The 15,333-nt window shown below is 43.8% G+C and overlaps 2 protein-coding genes across 31 annotated transcripts in view; one reads left to right on the top strand and one right to left on the bottom strand.

Moving 5' to 3' along the window:
• GATA5 (GATA binding protein 5) overlaps window positions 1-15,333 on the bottom strand; it is a 2,064,317-nt gene that overhangs the window by 1,833,743 nt on the left and 215,241 nt on the right. The window lies entirely within an intron of this gene.
• The window catches only part of LOC137541415 (opioid growth factor receptor-like), a 62,913-nt gene that overhangs the window by 7,033 nt on the left and 40,547 nt on the right, over window positions 1-15,333 (top strand). For 2 of the 3 annotated variants that reach the window (XM_068262690.1, XM_068262692.1), the window contains exons 2-3: window positions 7,340-7,504; window positions 11,697-11,753. In XM_068262690.1, coding sequence (XP_068118791.1) covers window positions 7,346-7,504; window positions 11,697-11,753 — 216 coding nt within the window. In that variant the 5' untranslated portion in view covers window positions 7,340-7,345. The remainder of the gene's footprint in view (window positions 1-7,339; window positions 7,505-11,696; window positions 11,754-15,333) is intronic. The other variant, XM_068262691.1, reaches the window with a different exon arrangement.

The following is a 15,333-nucleotide window of genomic DNA, read 5'->3' as shown; positions in this document are numbered from 1 at the left end:
TGACTATGGTAGGGATTAGATTGTGAGCCCCTCTGAGGGACAGTTAGTGACAAGACAATATATTCTCTGTACAGCGCTGTGTAATATGTCGGCGCTATATAAATACTTAAATAAATACATTTCCCTATACCTTCCATTATAGCTAAAGCGCTCAGAAAATGGTACAAGTAGCATGTTTGCGATTTCAATGGAAGTGAAACGCTTACATGTGAACACTCTCAAAGGGAATCATTGCACTAGTGCTTTTGGGGCGATTTTCTAAAATCGTCAGCGCTTACAAAACCTGCAAACGCTCACAGTGTGAATGCCCTTCATGCAAACTGCAAGCAGCTTGGAACTGGGCCAATAAAGTGCTTATTTTTGGTGATTTTGACTGGGCCATTTGTAAGCTGGTTTAAATTTGCATTAGGATGGAGTTCAGTTCTATTACACATGCGTTTCTATCTATAAGGGCTTATTCAAACTAGGGGCGTTTTTGTCATTTTATAAGCGCTTGCGATTTTCAAAATCGCCCTGAAAGCGCTTGTGCAAGGATTTTCTATGAGAAAGTGCACATCTGAGCGGTTCGTTTCCGATCCGCTCAGATAACCGGTGCATGGGCCAATTTTTAGGCGATTCCGCCTTAATGGAATGTATAGGGAAATGCAAAATCGCTTTGTGCAGCGATTGAATTCGCGTTTTTAAGAATAAATACATTGTATTTATTCTCTTCCAGATCAAAGAGATCACTTCCTGACTGATGACAGGAAGTGAAAAAACGCAATCGCTCAACAAAAGCGCTTAGAAAAGTGCTTAACAAAAACGGCCTATGCACAGATATCAGGAAAAAAAACGCGTAAAAAACTGGCCAATGCGGACGGCCATGCAAACGATAAACGAGCCCTAATAATCCGAACTGCAACGAGACTGGACACAGACTAACAAGAAAGCGGAAAATTGTATACTTACCTGACGGTAATTTTCCTTTCCCCGAGCATCCATGGCAGCACTACGGGTATTGGCCCCACCCACATACCCCATAGGACATAATAACTATAAAAGTCTGACCAGCCCCCGCCAGGTGTCTTGTAACTAGTAACTCACCGAAACGGGTGGGTACCCTGTGCTGCCATGGATGCTCGGGGAAAGGAAAATTACCGTCAGGTAAGTATACAATTTTCCGCTTTCCCCAAGTATTTATGGCAGCACTACGGGAACTAACTAGAATATAAAAAACGGGCGGGAGACTGTTTTAGGTGAAACAAAATAAGTAAAGTTTTTATTTTAACACAAAGAAGAAGCAGACCCAGCGGTCAAAATTGCTTTCCCAAAATCTACTGTAGTATTACAATTTGTATCTACTTGATAATGTGAGATAAACGTGTTAATATTAGTCCAGTTAGCAGCCTGGCAAATCTTTTCTGGTGATACTTTTGCCTGTGCTGCCCAAGAAGTAGCTATACTCCTAGTAGAGTGTGCTTTAATTTCACTAGGTGGTGTAAGACCGACTCCTCTGTATGCGTCCTGAATGACTTTTACAAGCCAAGACGATATCGTACGCGTGGAAACTGCTTCTCCTCTTCTATATCCGGAGTATAGTATGAAAAGTCTATTTGATTTTCTTAGGTCTTTGGTAGCTTCCACATATGCCCTGAGAGCGCGAACAACGTCCAAAGACTGAAGACTTGGATCCACGTCCTGTGGAAAACTAGGCAGAGACCATTCTTGATTTAAATGGTAGGAGGTCGACACTTTGGGTAAGAATCCCTGAACTGGTCTAATTTGAACCCTTTTTCTAGCTTTAAGTAAAGTTGAGATTACTGATTCACTACAACCTATGTCTCTTAACTTCCTCCTCTCAACCTCCACGCCATCAACCTCAGGCGTGCGGGGTTTGGGTGAAGAACCGGGCCCTGATGTAATAGGGTCCTGCTGCAGGGAATTTGCAGAGGTTGATCTGTCGTCATCTGTAGAAGAATAGGGAACCAAGGCCTTCTCGGCCAATATGGTAACACTGATATCAAAATTACCGGCTCCTTTCTGAGTCTCAGTAGTAGGCGCAGTATGAGTGGTACTGGTGGAAAAACGTATGCTGTTTGGAACATCCAGGGGGCCGTCAAAGCATCTATCTGTTCTGCCTGAGAATCCTGATACCGGCTGAAATATCTCTGACACTTCGTATTGAGGGACGTCGCCATCAGGTCCACCTCCGGCTGCTCCCAATGACTGCAGATCATCCTGAATATATTGTCCTCCAACGACCATTCGTTGTTTGAGATATGGAAACGGCTGAGGTAATCTGGAACTATATTCGATATTCCTGGGATGTGAACTGCTGTGATCGAGGTCAGATGTCGCATTGCAAAATTGAATATCAGTGCGGTCTCCTGCAGAAGCGTCTGACTCCATGTTCCCCCCTGATTCCTCACATAGGCCACTGCTGTTACATTGTCCATGCGTAAAAGGACCGATCTCTTCAAGATATGTTGGAGAAAATGTTTCAGGGCACAATACGCTGCTCTGAGCTCTAGTCTGTTCGCTGGCCAGTTACTCATAAACCTCTGCCACTGCCGCTGAGCTGTATGAATTCCACAAGTTGCTCCTCAGCCTATTGTGCTCGCATCCGTGGAGATAATAATCGGATCGTCTGGAGTAAGTTGAACTTGTTGTTGAAGATTCCAATCTGTGAGCCACCACGTCAGATCTTTCTTCATCTCTTTTGTTATCACAATGGTCTGCCGAGTGTCTAGTCCATCCAACTGCCTGAGAAATCCCTGTTGGAGATTCCTCAGGTTCCAGTGAGACCAAGGGACCATTGGAATTACTGCGGACATTGTCCCCAGAACTCTTAAGCAACACTTTGAGACAGGAGGATCTGAAGGACTCTCTCCTTTATAATTGGAATCTTTGCCTCCGGAAGACAGACCGCATTTTGATCTGTAAGAAATCTTGCTCCCAGATATATTAGATCTTTCGTCGGCTGTAGCTGACTTCTTCGATAATTGATTAGCCAACCAAAGCTGCTTAGAGTCTGCAGTAGAATCTCTCTGTGGACTATTATCTGTTCTTCCGAGTCTCCTAAGAGAAGCACGTCGTCGAGGTAATGGTGCACTCGCAAACCCTGCTCTCTTAGGATTGCTATCACCGACAACAGTAGTTTCGAGAATGTCCTTGGCGCTGTGCAAATGCCAAAGGGGAGGCAGGCAAACTGATAGTGTTGGTTTTGGACACAAAAGCGGAGGTGTTTTTGAAAGGATGCTTGAATAGGGACGTGCAAGTACGCGTCCTCTAAATCGATGGAAAGTAAGTAGTCTCCCGGTCTAACTATTGATATGATGGTGTTGAGGGACTACATCCTGAATTTGTCTAGATGTATGAATGAATTTAAATGCTTCAGGTCCAGTACCGGCCTCCAATCCCCTGTTTTTTTCTGTACAAAGAAAAGTGTTGAGTAAAATCCTGTTTTCCTTTCTTGATATGGAACCGGAACAATTGCTTGTTTTGTTAACAATTCCTGTACATACGTTTTTAGGATGTGTTTCTTGTCTTTGGACATAGGTATCTTTGTTCTTTTGAAGTGATTCAAAGGAGGTGCTTTTGCAAAAGTACAGAAGTGTCCGGTTGTCACTGTTCTTAATATCCACTGGGATTTGATGTTCTTTTTCCAAACCTGAGAGAAGTTCTTCAGTCTCGCCCCTACCGGACCACTCTGGACCCGTGACTGTCAAAAAGACTTCTTATTTGACTGTGATGGAGGATTGGGTCTTTGCTTCGTTACTCTATTCGACGAAAGCTGACTTTGTTGCCACGGCCTCTTTCCCCCTCTTTCCCCCTCTTCCGGGTCTGTATGACCTGGCATTGCGATATCTTGACGATTGTGAAGGTGTATAATTAGCTTGTCTGGCCGGACGTCTGTCCTGTGGGATCATACCTGACTTCCCTCCGGTAACTCTTTTAATGGCAGAGTCCATTTTTTCACCGAACAGTGTTGAACCATCAAAAGGAATTTTACACCATAATAACCTAGATGATGGATCCGCAACCCAGGATTTGAGCCATAACGCTCTCTTCCCCGTGACAGAGAACAACATTGATCTAGCTGATGAGCGCAGAATGTCAATTGCTGCCTCTCCGACAAAGTCCCCAGTAATCTTTAGGTCATCTAAGGCAGCTATCAATTCTTCCTTATCAGCATCAGAGAGGTTTTTGTAAAAAAAACTTTTTTTCCTAGCAGCGATAGCAATGACATGGTAGCAGAGTTGTCCGTGGCCATTGGCGGCGGGAACGCAGACTTTAGTAGTGAAGTAGAACATTAGCGGCAGCAGGATGAGGGCTAAAGCGGTCAGTGTGGCAGCACATAACGACCATGGCACCTCACGGGCGGTACCACAGCATAATAATGCTGCCCAAAAAATTACATGCATCCGTGGCTCCCATCCATGGGTGGATGTCACAGCAAGCGTGGGGCTGCTGCTGCTGGGAGTGCTGCTCACAGTGGAGGCCTGGGATAAAGTAATGATGGGCTGCTCCTCCATCATCATGTCCATCAATGCCTATCTATCTCCTGGATGACCACACTGCGACCCAAGGTGCTGAAAATGGGTGACACCGGTGTCGGCTGACTCGGCACAGGCTGTACTGCTGATGGACCCCCTACAGCTGAGCGCCCTCTCCCTGGCCGTGGACCAGTCCTATAAGTGGCGGACGCAATGGCACTCCCTCTCCTGCCACACCCACGACCCCTGCCAGACATGTTGTATACTATGTATAAAATTTCAAGGTGGAGAAAGTGTGCTGAATTTTACAGTCAATATGTGTGTGTGGGCCTGAGGACAGACGGAATATAACAGGGGGCTTTTATTGATTTTTCAGAAAAGAAAAACAAACAAAATACTGAATACAGTAAAATAGAACACGAAAATCAGTGGACAGCGCTGTAGTCTGCCTGCACTATGCGCACAGCAAACTAACCGACTGCATGCTAGTAGCAAAGTACAAGGTCACTGACTAAACTTAGTGACTGAACAATTGTAGCAGTGACTGCAAGTAACTGAAGTTGATCACTAGCTGGCTGGCTTAGCTAGCTAACAAGTATACGGTAGTGGAACAGTAGAATCATTGTGAAGTTGAACCTGCCTGCACTAAGCACAGCAACCAGTACACTCTCTCACTGACAACTATGGTCTGCCTGCACTATGCACACAGCAAACTAACCAGCTGCACGCTAGTAGCAAAGTACAAGGTCACTGACTAAACAACTGTGACTGAACAACTGTGGCAGTGACTGCAACTAACTGAAGTTGATCACTGGCTGGCTGGCTTAGCTAGCTAACAAGTATACAGTAATAGAGCAGTAGAATCAGTGTGAATTTGAACCTGCCTGCACTAAGCACAGCAATCAGTACACTCTCTCACTGACAACTACACTGACTACAACTAACTTAAGTAATCACTCACTGGCTACCTGAATACAAGTATCAGATACAGTATAAGGGCAATGTAAGAACTGAAAACACTCTTGCTGATGTACAATATGGCCTGGAGATGATCTTCTCAGTGACAGTCTACCAAGGACGGAGCTCTGGAAATGGCCCCCACTTTATATACAGGAGGGGAGGGCAGAGCCTCCCCTCCTATGATTGTTTGCTAGGGCCTGGCAGGGGGCCTCTGATTGGCCCAGGAATGTCACTTCTGCCCATTTCCGCCCAATCACGACCTAATCACGGATTTCCACCGCAATCACGGCCGTAACCGCATTCCGAATATTTGCAATCCCTGAATTTCTGTGGCTGATTTCTGTGATCCAGAATTGATTACGGATTCGGAAGTCGAATAGTGAAAAAGTGCTCGTGAATCATGGCTATTCCCGTGATCACGGAAATTATCCGAGCACCACTGCATAGCGTTAGCAATGTGATAGTACGTATTGTCCGATGCAACGCTCCAGTGTGTAAGTAGCCTTTGTGAAGAGATATTTTGCCCCACTGTTCTGTAGGTCATCTCCATCATGCTGATACAGAACTTATGTAACTCCTTTAATTATTTTTTTATCTTAAAGGACCACTGCAGGAAAAAAGGTAATCAGTTAAATTAAACCTGAAAAGGAAGAATTCATACACACCTGGGGCTTCCTACAGCCGCCTTCGGACTGATCGCTCGGTTGCTGCCGACCTCCACATCCTAGATCCTGCGCTAACTTCGGTAATCGGGGCTTACTGCGTATGCGCCTTGTTGCACTCCCATGGCTGGGTGTGTTCTGCGCATGTACAGTACTACTGTACAGGTGCAAAACGCTGCCAGGAGCGCCGACTGTCCAAAGTTACCAGAAGGATCATGGAGGATCCAGGAGGTGGAGGTTGGCAGCGAGGGAATGACCAGGGCGAAGGGGGCTGAAGGGAGACCCAGGTATGTATGAATGTTTCCTTTTAATTAATCTCAGGCACACTTTAAAATCAGACAGATCTGACAGGTTTTGGACTATTCCATCTCCTCATGGGGGATTCTCTGAATTTTCTTCGTTTTTAAAAGCATTTCCTTTAACTGTCAAAATAATAAGATACCAGCCAGCCTCCATACTCACTTGCACATTATTGTGGCAGTTAGAGTTAGCCACTGCAGTTCAGGAAATGTTTTAAAAATAAGGAAAACCCAGAGAATCCCACATGAGGTGATGGACTAGTCCAAAACTTGTCAGTTCGGTCAGATTTTTATGCTATGTTCACATTATAAATCGCCAGCACTATCTCAAACGCTGAGTGATTTATTGTGTTTTTTTTAATACCTACGTACCTTTCCCTACATTTTCTAAGCGCTTTTTTAAACGCTTTTGCAGACCAATTTGACGTCAGTCAGGAAGTGAATTATTTCACCTGGAAATGAATAAATACAATGTATTTATTCATAGAATGCATAGAATGCTCAGGAAATCGATATACAAATCGCTTTTTAAAGCGCTTAGCGATTTCCCTATATCTTCCATTGAGCCAAAGTGCTAAAAAAAATGGTACAGGCAGCGCTTTTCAAAGTGGATCGGAATCGAACCACTCATATGTGAACACTCTCATAGGGAATCATTGAACAAGCGCTTTCAGGGCGAATTCTAAAATCTCCAGTGCTTAAACAAATATGCAAACGCTCATAGTGTGAACAAGCCCTAACTGCTTACCTTTTTTTACTTTAAAGACTCAGATTTTGACTTTTCAAAATGTTTAAAAAAGTAACAAAATCGATATTTTTATTTCTTTTTCTATGCAAAAACCATGCCAAAAGGCATTTAATTGTTTTATCCTTTCACTAGTGTTGCACAAGTTAATGGTGTTATTGGGAATATGTGTGCATAATACATAACTTTAATTCACAGCTTTAGATGAGGTGGCTCTCAAGTCTAGCCAGCGTTTCAGGTGTCAGAATGGGCGCAAGTGAATCCTTATCATATGACTCCACTTGGGAGGATGAAGTGGAGGAGAAGACAAGGGACGGAAGGGGGAATTCGTATGGCAGCACGAGTCCCTTAGAGTTCTCTCAGGTAAGACTTTGTTGCAGCTGCGTCACACCTCCCACAACTTCAGATCAAAAGGATTTAATAATTTGACCACCCTCAGAGTCCAACTTAAAGACCGTCTAAGCCAGAGCTTCTGTCATGCTGCCCCTACCCTTTGGAACACCTTGCCTGACTTAATCAAGACAGCTTCAACCCTGGAGGCGCTTAAATCAAAAGCCACATGTTTAGTCTAGGATTTACAATCCTAGACTTTTAGCAGGGCTGTGAAGTTGGAGCAATTTTGGGTACTCAGAGTCGAAGTCGGTGATTTCAAAAATGTCGGGAGTTGGAGTCTGATGATTTTTGCACAAAATCCACAGTCCTGGTACGTATTAGACTAAGGAGTCGGAAGCCATTTTGAGTACCCGGAGTCGGCACTGGAATCGGAGTCGGTAGTTTCATAAACTGAGTCCGAGTAGGAGTCAAAAGATTTTTGTACCGACTCCGCAGCCCTTCATTTTACCCTGTACACATCCCTATTTACTGATCTTAATACAAGCTTATGCGCTTTGGGTTCTATGGAAGAAAAACGCTTTACAAATATTTTGCTGTTGTGTAAGCCTCTTTTACAGTGGTGCATTGCAGTGTAACAGGTGCAGTGTAATGCACCACCTATGCGACTTTCACAGTGCCAACAGGTTGCAGTATGGTAATGCACTGCATGCAGTGAACTACTGCTAAACACGTTAGCTAACAGTAGGAGTGAATCATACTTTTCATTGGCTGTATGCTTAGCTGTACATGCCACAATATGCAGATAAAGTGAGGCGCTGCTTTCCCAATCCTTTGTGTTGTGTTCCTCCTGTCACAGGGAAAGCATTGCAACGGTTACTGTGAACGTGGCCTTGTGTTTGGTTTCATTTCATTCACGCACACCGCAGTGTTCTCTCATAGTCACACTTAATGATATTACAGGTTAAAGTATTAGCGTATTTCAAGTACTTAAGATAATGTTGCCTCTAACTAATGCCTCCTTCACACTGGGAATCGCAAAACGCTAGCAAAATCACCAGCACTTTCCAAAGTAATTTCCAGTGATTTTTCACTATACAGGAAAGCAATTTTGGAGCAATTGCATTTACGATTCTATAACGCTGAAATGCAGTCCCTCCTAAATTGCTAAAAATGCTGCATGCCGCGCTTTTGTGATTTTGGCAAATAGCAAATTGCTGGCGATCACTAAGTGTGAACACTGTCATACACCGTACATTGCAGTAGTGCTTTTCAAAAGCTAGCGATTGCCAGCAATGGAAAAAGCTGCTGAAATTGCTAGTAAAACACCCCAGTGTGAATGAGGCCTTATAGTACAATGTACTGTACTTGCATTATAGATTTTAGCTCTGTTTAGAAATACAACCTTGTAACTGCTGCTTTTTACATTGAAACAATGTGTCTGCAGAGTAGACTGCATTTCCTTATTCCTTTAGTCGGTATTTGAAGTGCTGAAGTGTTGAGGGAGAGTAATTCAAACATATAGAACTGTACTAGCAGTGGGAACAATATTACATACATTTTTAAAATGGGGTCTAGCATACATCACAGCGTGTTTACTATAAGTACAGGCACAGAGTAACAGCTTATACCAGGGGTGGGCAAACTTTTTGGCTCAAGGGTCACATTGGGTTCTCAAGTTGGACCGGGGGGCGGAGTGTGATGCGGCAAAAAATGGGTGTGGCCATGACCGAATGCGAGCGGAGCTAACTGTAATTTAAAGGGAACCTGAAGCGAGTAAAATTATTTAAAATAAACACATGAGGTAGCTGCAAATGAATATTACATAATAACCTCACCATCAGTTCCTCAGAAGCTCATCATTTTCTTCATACAGTGATCCCTTCCAGTTCTGACAATATTTTGTCAGAAATGAAATAACCAGTTGCTGTCAGTTATATATCAGCAGCTGTCAGTAAAAACTGAATGTGCAAGGTAATGTCCATGTTTCCCTATGGCTCAAGTGGGTGATATTACAGTTCAACAGTGTGCTGACCAGGAAGCTGTTATGGGGTAATGCCCATTTTTAAAATGGAGAACGAAGAATTCCATTGATCACAGTGGATAAATAGGATGCAGGAGAGGAGAAAGAGATTGAGGAGTAGACTACACAGGAGGTAAGTATGACCTGTGTATGGTTATTTTTTTATTTTCAGTTCAGGTTCTCTTTAACAGTGCAAGGCAAAGACAGTGGGCCCAAGTTTTCTCCCAAAACACAGGCAAAGTAACCCTTAGGCCTGGAACCCACTGAAAACCGCAAACGCAAAACGCAACCGCTAGCGTTTTGTCTGAGCGGTTTGCAAGCGGATTCATGCGCGTTTTTGGTCGTGTTTTGCAACATTGTATTTTTTTCCCCAGCGGGTGCCTAGAGTTTTGCGTTTTGCGTTTTTATCCTGATTGGTCCTGTGAATTATTTTTCATTTTGTTACAGTGTGCTTAACCGCAAAACGCTAGCAAAACCGCTCAGTTTAGGTTTTGCTGAGCGTTTCTGCTAGCATTTCAATACTTTACATTGAAGCGCTAACGCTCCCAAAATGCTGCAGGTCCTGCGTTTGCGTTTCTGGGAAACGCAAACGCTCCTGTGGAAGTTGCCCCATCCATTAACATTAGCCCAGCGTTTTGGCAAACTGCTAGCGTATCGCAGTGCTGCCAAAACGCTGCCAAAAGCGCTCCTGTGGGTTCCAGCCCTAAAGGTAATTAGACAATGTTCCCCCACCCACAAACAACAAAGGCCCAGGGACAGCAGGCAGACCCCATCAGAGAGCAAGACACATAATGCGGCATCATTTAAAATAGTCTCCAGTAAGCCAGCACCTATTCAGTAGGAGACCTTGGGCAAGTCTCCCTAACACTGCTACTGCCTATACAGTGCGTCCTAGTGGCTACAGCTCTGGCGCTTTGAGTCCGCCAGGAGAAAAGCGCAATATAAAAGTTCTGTGTCTCTGTCTGATTCACCAGAAAATACACATAATCTCGCTACACATAATGACACAGCTTTTCACCAGAAAATACACATAATGGTGCAGCCTTTCTCCAGAAAATACATGTAATGTGGGCAGCTTTCACCAGTAAATACACGGAATGTGAGCAGCTTTCACCAGCAAAAACATGGAATGTGGGCACTTGTAAACTCACCTGGAAGAAGACTCCTCTTCCAGCCTCCGCCACGCAGCTCCCCCAATGATCTTCTGTGCAGCACTCCAGCTGCAAAACTCCTGCGCTGGCAGGCAGAACAAGGTTATGGGAAGATAGCGCCCGAAGCCCTGCACTGGAGACACAAGAATAGTCTCCAGTGCAGGATTTCGGACACCATTTACCCAAAGCCCTGCTTTGCCTGCTGGAAACCACAATCCCGCAGGCTGGAGGTGAGATGCAAACTGCAGCCAGTGAACTGACATGGCGATGCCGCAAGTCAGTTAACGTCTTGGGAGACAAGCAATTCAGCCATGCATCGGCGGACTGGATGAAATGGCCCCACAGGCCGTAGTTTTGCCCACCCCTGCATTATACTGTGCATAATGGAGGTAGCAAAGGTCAGCACACTGCAGCTAGTTTACTATCATTACAGGCACAGAGATATAGCTTACCTTGTACATACTGGGGGTAACCGAGATCAACACACACTGAACCTAATTTACTATCAGTACAGGCACAGAGTAACATCTTATACTGTACATACTGTACATAACAAGGACCAGCACACTGTGCAGCTAGCTAGATAACTTATACTGTGTATACTGGAGGTAGCATAGATCAGCACACGCTGTTCGTAGTTTACTATCAGTACAGGCATAGAGAAACAGCTTATAATGTGTATACTGGAAGTAGCAAAGATCAGCACACGCTGCAGCTAGTTTACTATCAATACAGGCACAGAGCAACCGCTTATACTGTACATACTGGGGGTAGCAGAAATCAGAACACAATGTGGGTAGTTCACTATCAGTACAAGCACAGAGGCGCCAGTGTTATCCGGACCTGTTACTTTAGTATGCTCCTATACTTTATTATCATTGTGGTTTTATTCTTTTGGCCCCTCTGTTTTTCTACAAGTTTTTGGTGAGTATGGCTGCCAAACTCTCCTCATTCTATGCCACGGTACAGTGCTGTTAATTAGCTGCTTGTCTTTTTAATTTTTTTTTTATAATAATTTGGTAATGTAAATGATTATCTTTATACACCATAGGTACAAAAAACAACCAGCCCCCTGAAAAAAGGAAAACCTACAAAAGAAAGATATGAGGTAATTTTAGATTCTGGATCGGGGACAGTAAAATTATTTTCCCTCCCTACTTGCCACAGCTTAGGGCCCATTTCCACTAGACGCTTTGCTATGCGGAAACCATTCTGCAAGGAAACTGCAACCAATACACGTCAATAAAGTGGTTTCCATTGACACGAATTGACCTACACCAGAGCTCCCCAACCCTGTCCTCAAGGCCCACCAACAGTACATGTTCTGCAGAAAACCACAAACATGCACAGGTGATGTAATTAGTGTCTCAGTAGAGCTGATTACCTACCTGTGCGGATTTCCACAAAACATGCACTATTAGTGGGCCTTGAGGACAGGGTTGGGGAACACTAACCTACACGATCCGGCATGATGCAACACGGGAATTTATTAATGGCATGCTGCAGTTTTCCACAGCACGCATCCAAGTTCCCATAGCTGCCAACGGGAAGCCGCATGACGCCACATCCGATTGCACGGAAGACAACCGGAAGTACCTGCGGGGCAATGCTGCGATTGCCTCGCAACCTAAACACCAGTGGAAATGGGCCCTTACTGCTCCTCACACAGCGAACATCACTTAGATAGCAGGATTACTGTACCTCACTGTGTAAACTCTTCAAATGGAGGGGAGATTCTATTACCTACTGGCCATAGTGCTCTTATCTTTTTCAAAAAAATGAAGCTTTCTGTTATTTGCATGCTGAGATAAGCTTGTTACTGTAGCAAAAAAAAAAAATTCCCACAATCCAGCTGGCTTTGCCTTCCTCCAAACTACCAATCAGCTGGATAGCATACTGGTAAGGCTGTTGCTTTGATGCAGGGTTTGAGCCTTTGATCAGGGTTTGGACTCTCAGCTCAAGCCAGTATGTAAAACAGTAAAGAGTCTTTGGGCACGGCTCCCCAATGATCCTGTTTGCCTTTGGAGCTGCAGCACTAAAGCACTTTGAGTCTGCCAGAAGAAAAGCTTGATAGAAATGTTTTATTTTTTAGTATCGCCACAACAATGCCTCATGGGGGAGGGGAGACTGTATTAGAAGGAAGGTAAGTGGTTGAGGGAGAGAGGCACCCCTGGGGCTCCTACTACTGCAATATCCTAGTAGTTGATCATCTGGGGTGAAACAATGGGGTCTGGTTCATTCTGACAGGTCCAAACACAGATGGAGCAAAGTAAAGCAATCCACCAGGTTTCAGGTACACTGGGGACATCTTACCTATCATTAGCTATATTGAGGGGGGGAATATTTACACTGGGGACACTTCATCTGTCACTACCTACAGTAAACTGGGGGAGAGCTATTTAGACTGGGGACAGCTTACCTATCACTACCTAATACTGCTATGGCTACTTAATATCTAGGGGCACTTCTGGCTACCTAATACTTTTATATAGGGGCACATGGCTACTTAATTCTGTTATCTGGGGAGCACGGCTACTTAAAGGGGCACGATTGCTAATTTCATCTTTTTTTAGTCCCCTTAATATACATATGTCTTATTGGAGTTATACTGTTGCTCAGTATATAGTCATATCAAAATGTAATTTTACACTTGCAATAAACATTTAGAGCCAGTCAGTCACGTCAGTAGTTATCCCTTTCCGACGCCAGTTCAGCATAAACCATTCTGTAGTAGGGAGGCATCTGTTACTGATCCTTGAGATGCCGTTATTTTCAACCCCTCTGGCCAGTTCATTTATTATTTTGCATGTTGTAACTGCACTAATGTGTCCGTTTCATTGCCAGCTTCACAAAAAGCATATCATCACACAGCCGTACAGGTACATACTGCGCTGTACGGAGGAGGCTGTGTCCTGCACTTTACAGCGGCTGCTGTGAGCTCAGTAACTACACATTAGTGCAGTTACAACATGCAACAGAATAAATGAGCTGGCCAGAGGGGTTGAAAATAACTACAGAATGGTTTATGCTGAACTGGCGTCGGAAAGGGATAACTACTGACGTGACTGACTGGCTCTAAATGTTTATTGCAGGTGTAAAATTACATTTTGATACGACTATATACTGAGCAACAGTATAACTCCAATAAGACATGTATGTTAAGGTGACTAAAAAAGATGAAATTAGCAATAGTGCCCTTTTAATGTATGTATTTTATCTGGAAGCATGTGACTATGTATTTTTTTTTTATTCTGAGGCACATGGCTACTTAATTAGAATATAATAGAGGTATTTTCTAAAAAGTAACCGGCAATATCCTATGACAAAAAAACATAGATTATAACAAATGTACAGGGTGGGCCATTTATATGGATACACCTTAATAAAATGGGAATGGTTGGTGATAGTAACTTCCTGTTTGTGGCACATTAGTATATGTGAGGGGCGGAAACTTTTCAAGATGGGTGGTGACCATGGTGGCCATTTTGAAGTTGGTCATTTTGAATTGAACTTTTGTTTTTTCAATGGGAAAAGGGTCATGTGATACATAAAACTTATTGGGAATTTCACAAGAAAAACAATGGTGTGCTTGATTTTAATGTAACTTTATTCTTTTATGACTACTTATAAAATCTGTTCAATGTGCTGCCCATTGTGTTGGATTGTCAATGCAACCCTCTTCTCCCACTCTTCACACACTGATAGCAACACCACAGGATAAATGCTAGCACAGGCTTCCAGTATCCGTAATTTCAGGTGCTGCACATCTCGTATCGTCACAGCATGGACAATTGCCTTCAGATGACCCCAAAGATAAAAGTCTAAGGGGGTCAGATTGGGAAACCTTGGAGGCCATTCAACTGGCCCACGACAACCAATACACTTTCCAGGAAACTGTTCACCTAGGAATGCTCGGACCTGACACCCATAACGTGGTGGTGCACCATCTTGCTGGAAAAACTCAGGGAACGTGCCAGCTTCAGTGCATAAAGAGGGAAACACATCATCATGTAGCAATTTCACATATCCAGTGGCCTTGAGGTTTCCATTGATGAAGAATGGCCCCACTATCTTTGTATCCCATATACCACACCGTCATCTGAAGGCAAAATGATGTGAAGATACGCGACGTGCAGCACCTGAAACTACGGATACTGGAAGCCTGTGCTAGCATTTCTCCTGCGGTGTTGCTATCAGTGTAGGAAGTGTGGGAGAAGAGGGTTGCATTGACAATCCAACACAATGGGCAGCACATTGAACACATTTTAAAAGTGGTCAGAAACTTGTAAATTAAAAATCAAATACAGTACCCACAGGTTGCGCTTCACAATCTCCAATGTAACAAATTACCACACTGTTTACTTATTCAAAGTCCGGTGGTGCGCACTATTTAGACAACCACGTCCATCAAATCCAAATTTTCCTGATAGTTGCGCTCAATTCCCAGGTCCTTCAATAGATCCCGAGAACCAAAATAAATTGCACCTTAATAAATAAAAGAATATATAACAATAACAATAATATTTATATAGCGCTTTTCTCCCTGGGGACTCAAAGCGCTGTGACCCTGCATTATGCAGTCTCAACGGCTAGGGAAAAGAGGTGAGTTTTTAGCCTTTTTTTAAAGCTGTCCAAAAAAGGAGCCTCTCGTACTGATTGTGGAAGTGAGTTCCATAGAGTAGGGGCTG

This window comes from Hyperolius riggenbachi, chromosome 12, assembly GCF_040937935.1.
Source record: "Hyperolius riggenbachi isolate aHypRig1 chromosome 12, aHypRig1.pri, whole genome shotgun sequence".
In the NCBI taxonomy this organism is placed as follows: domain Eukaryota; kingdom Metazoa; phylum Chordata; class Amphibia; order Anura; family Hyperoliidae; genus Hyperolius; species Hyperolius riggenbachi.
This window is presented reverse-complemented; position numbering and strand designations above follow the sequence as displayed.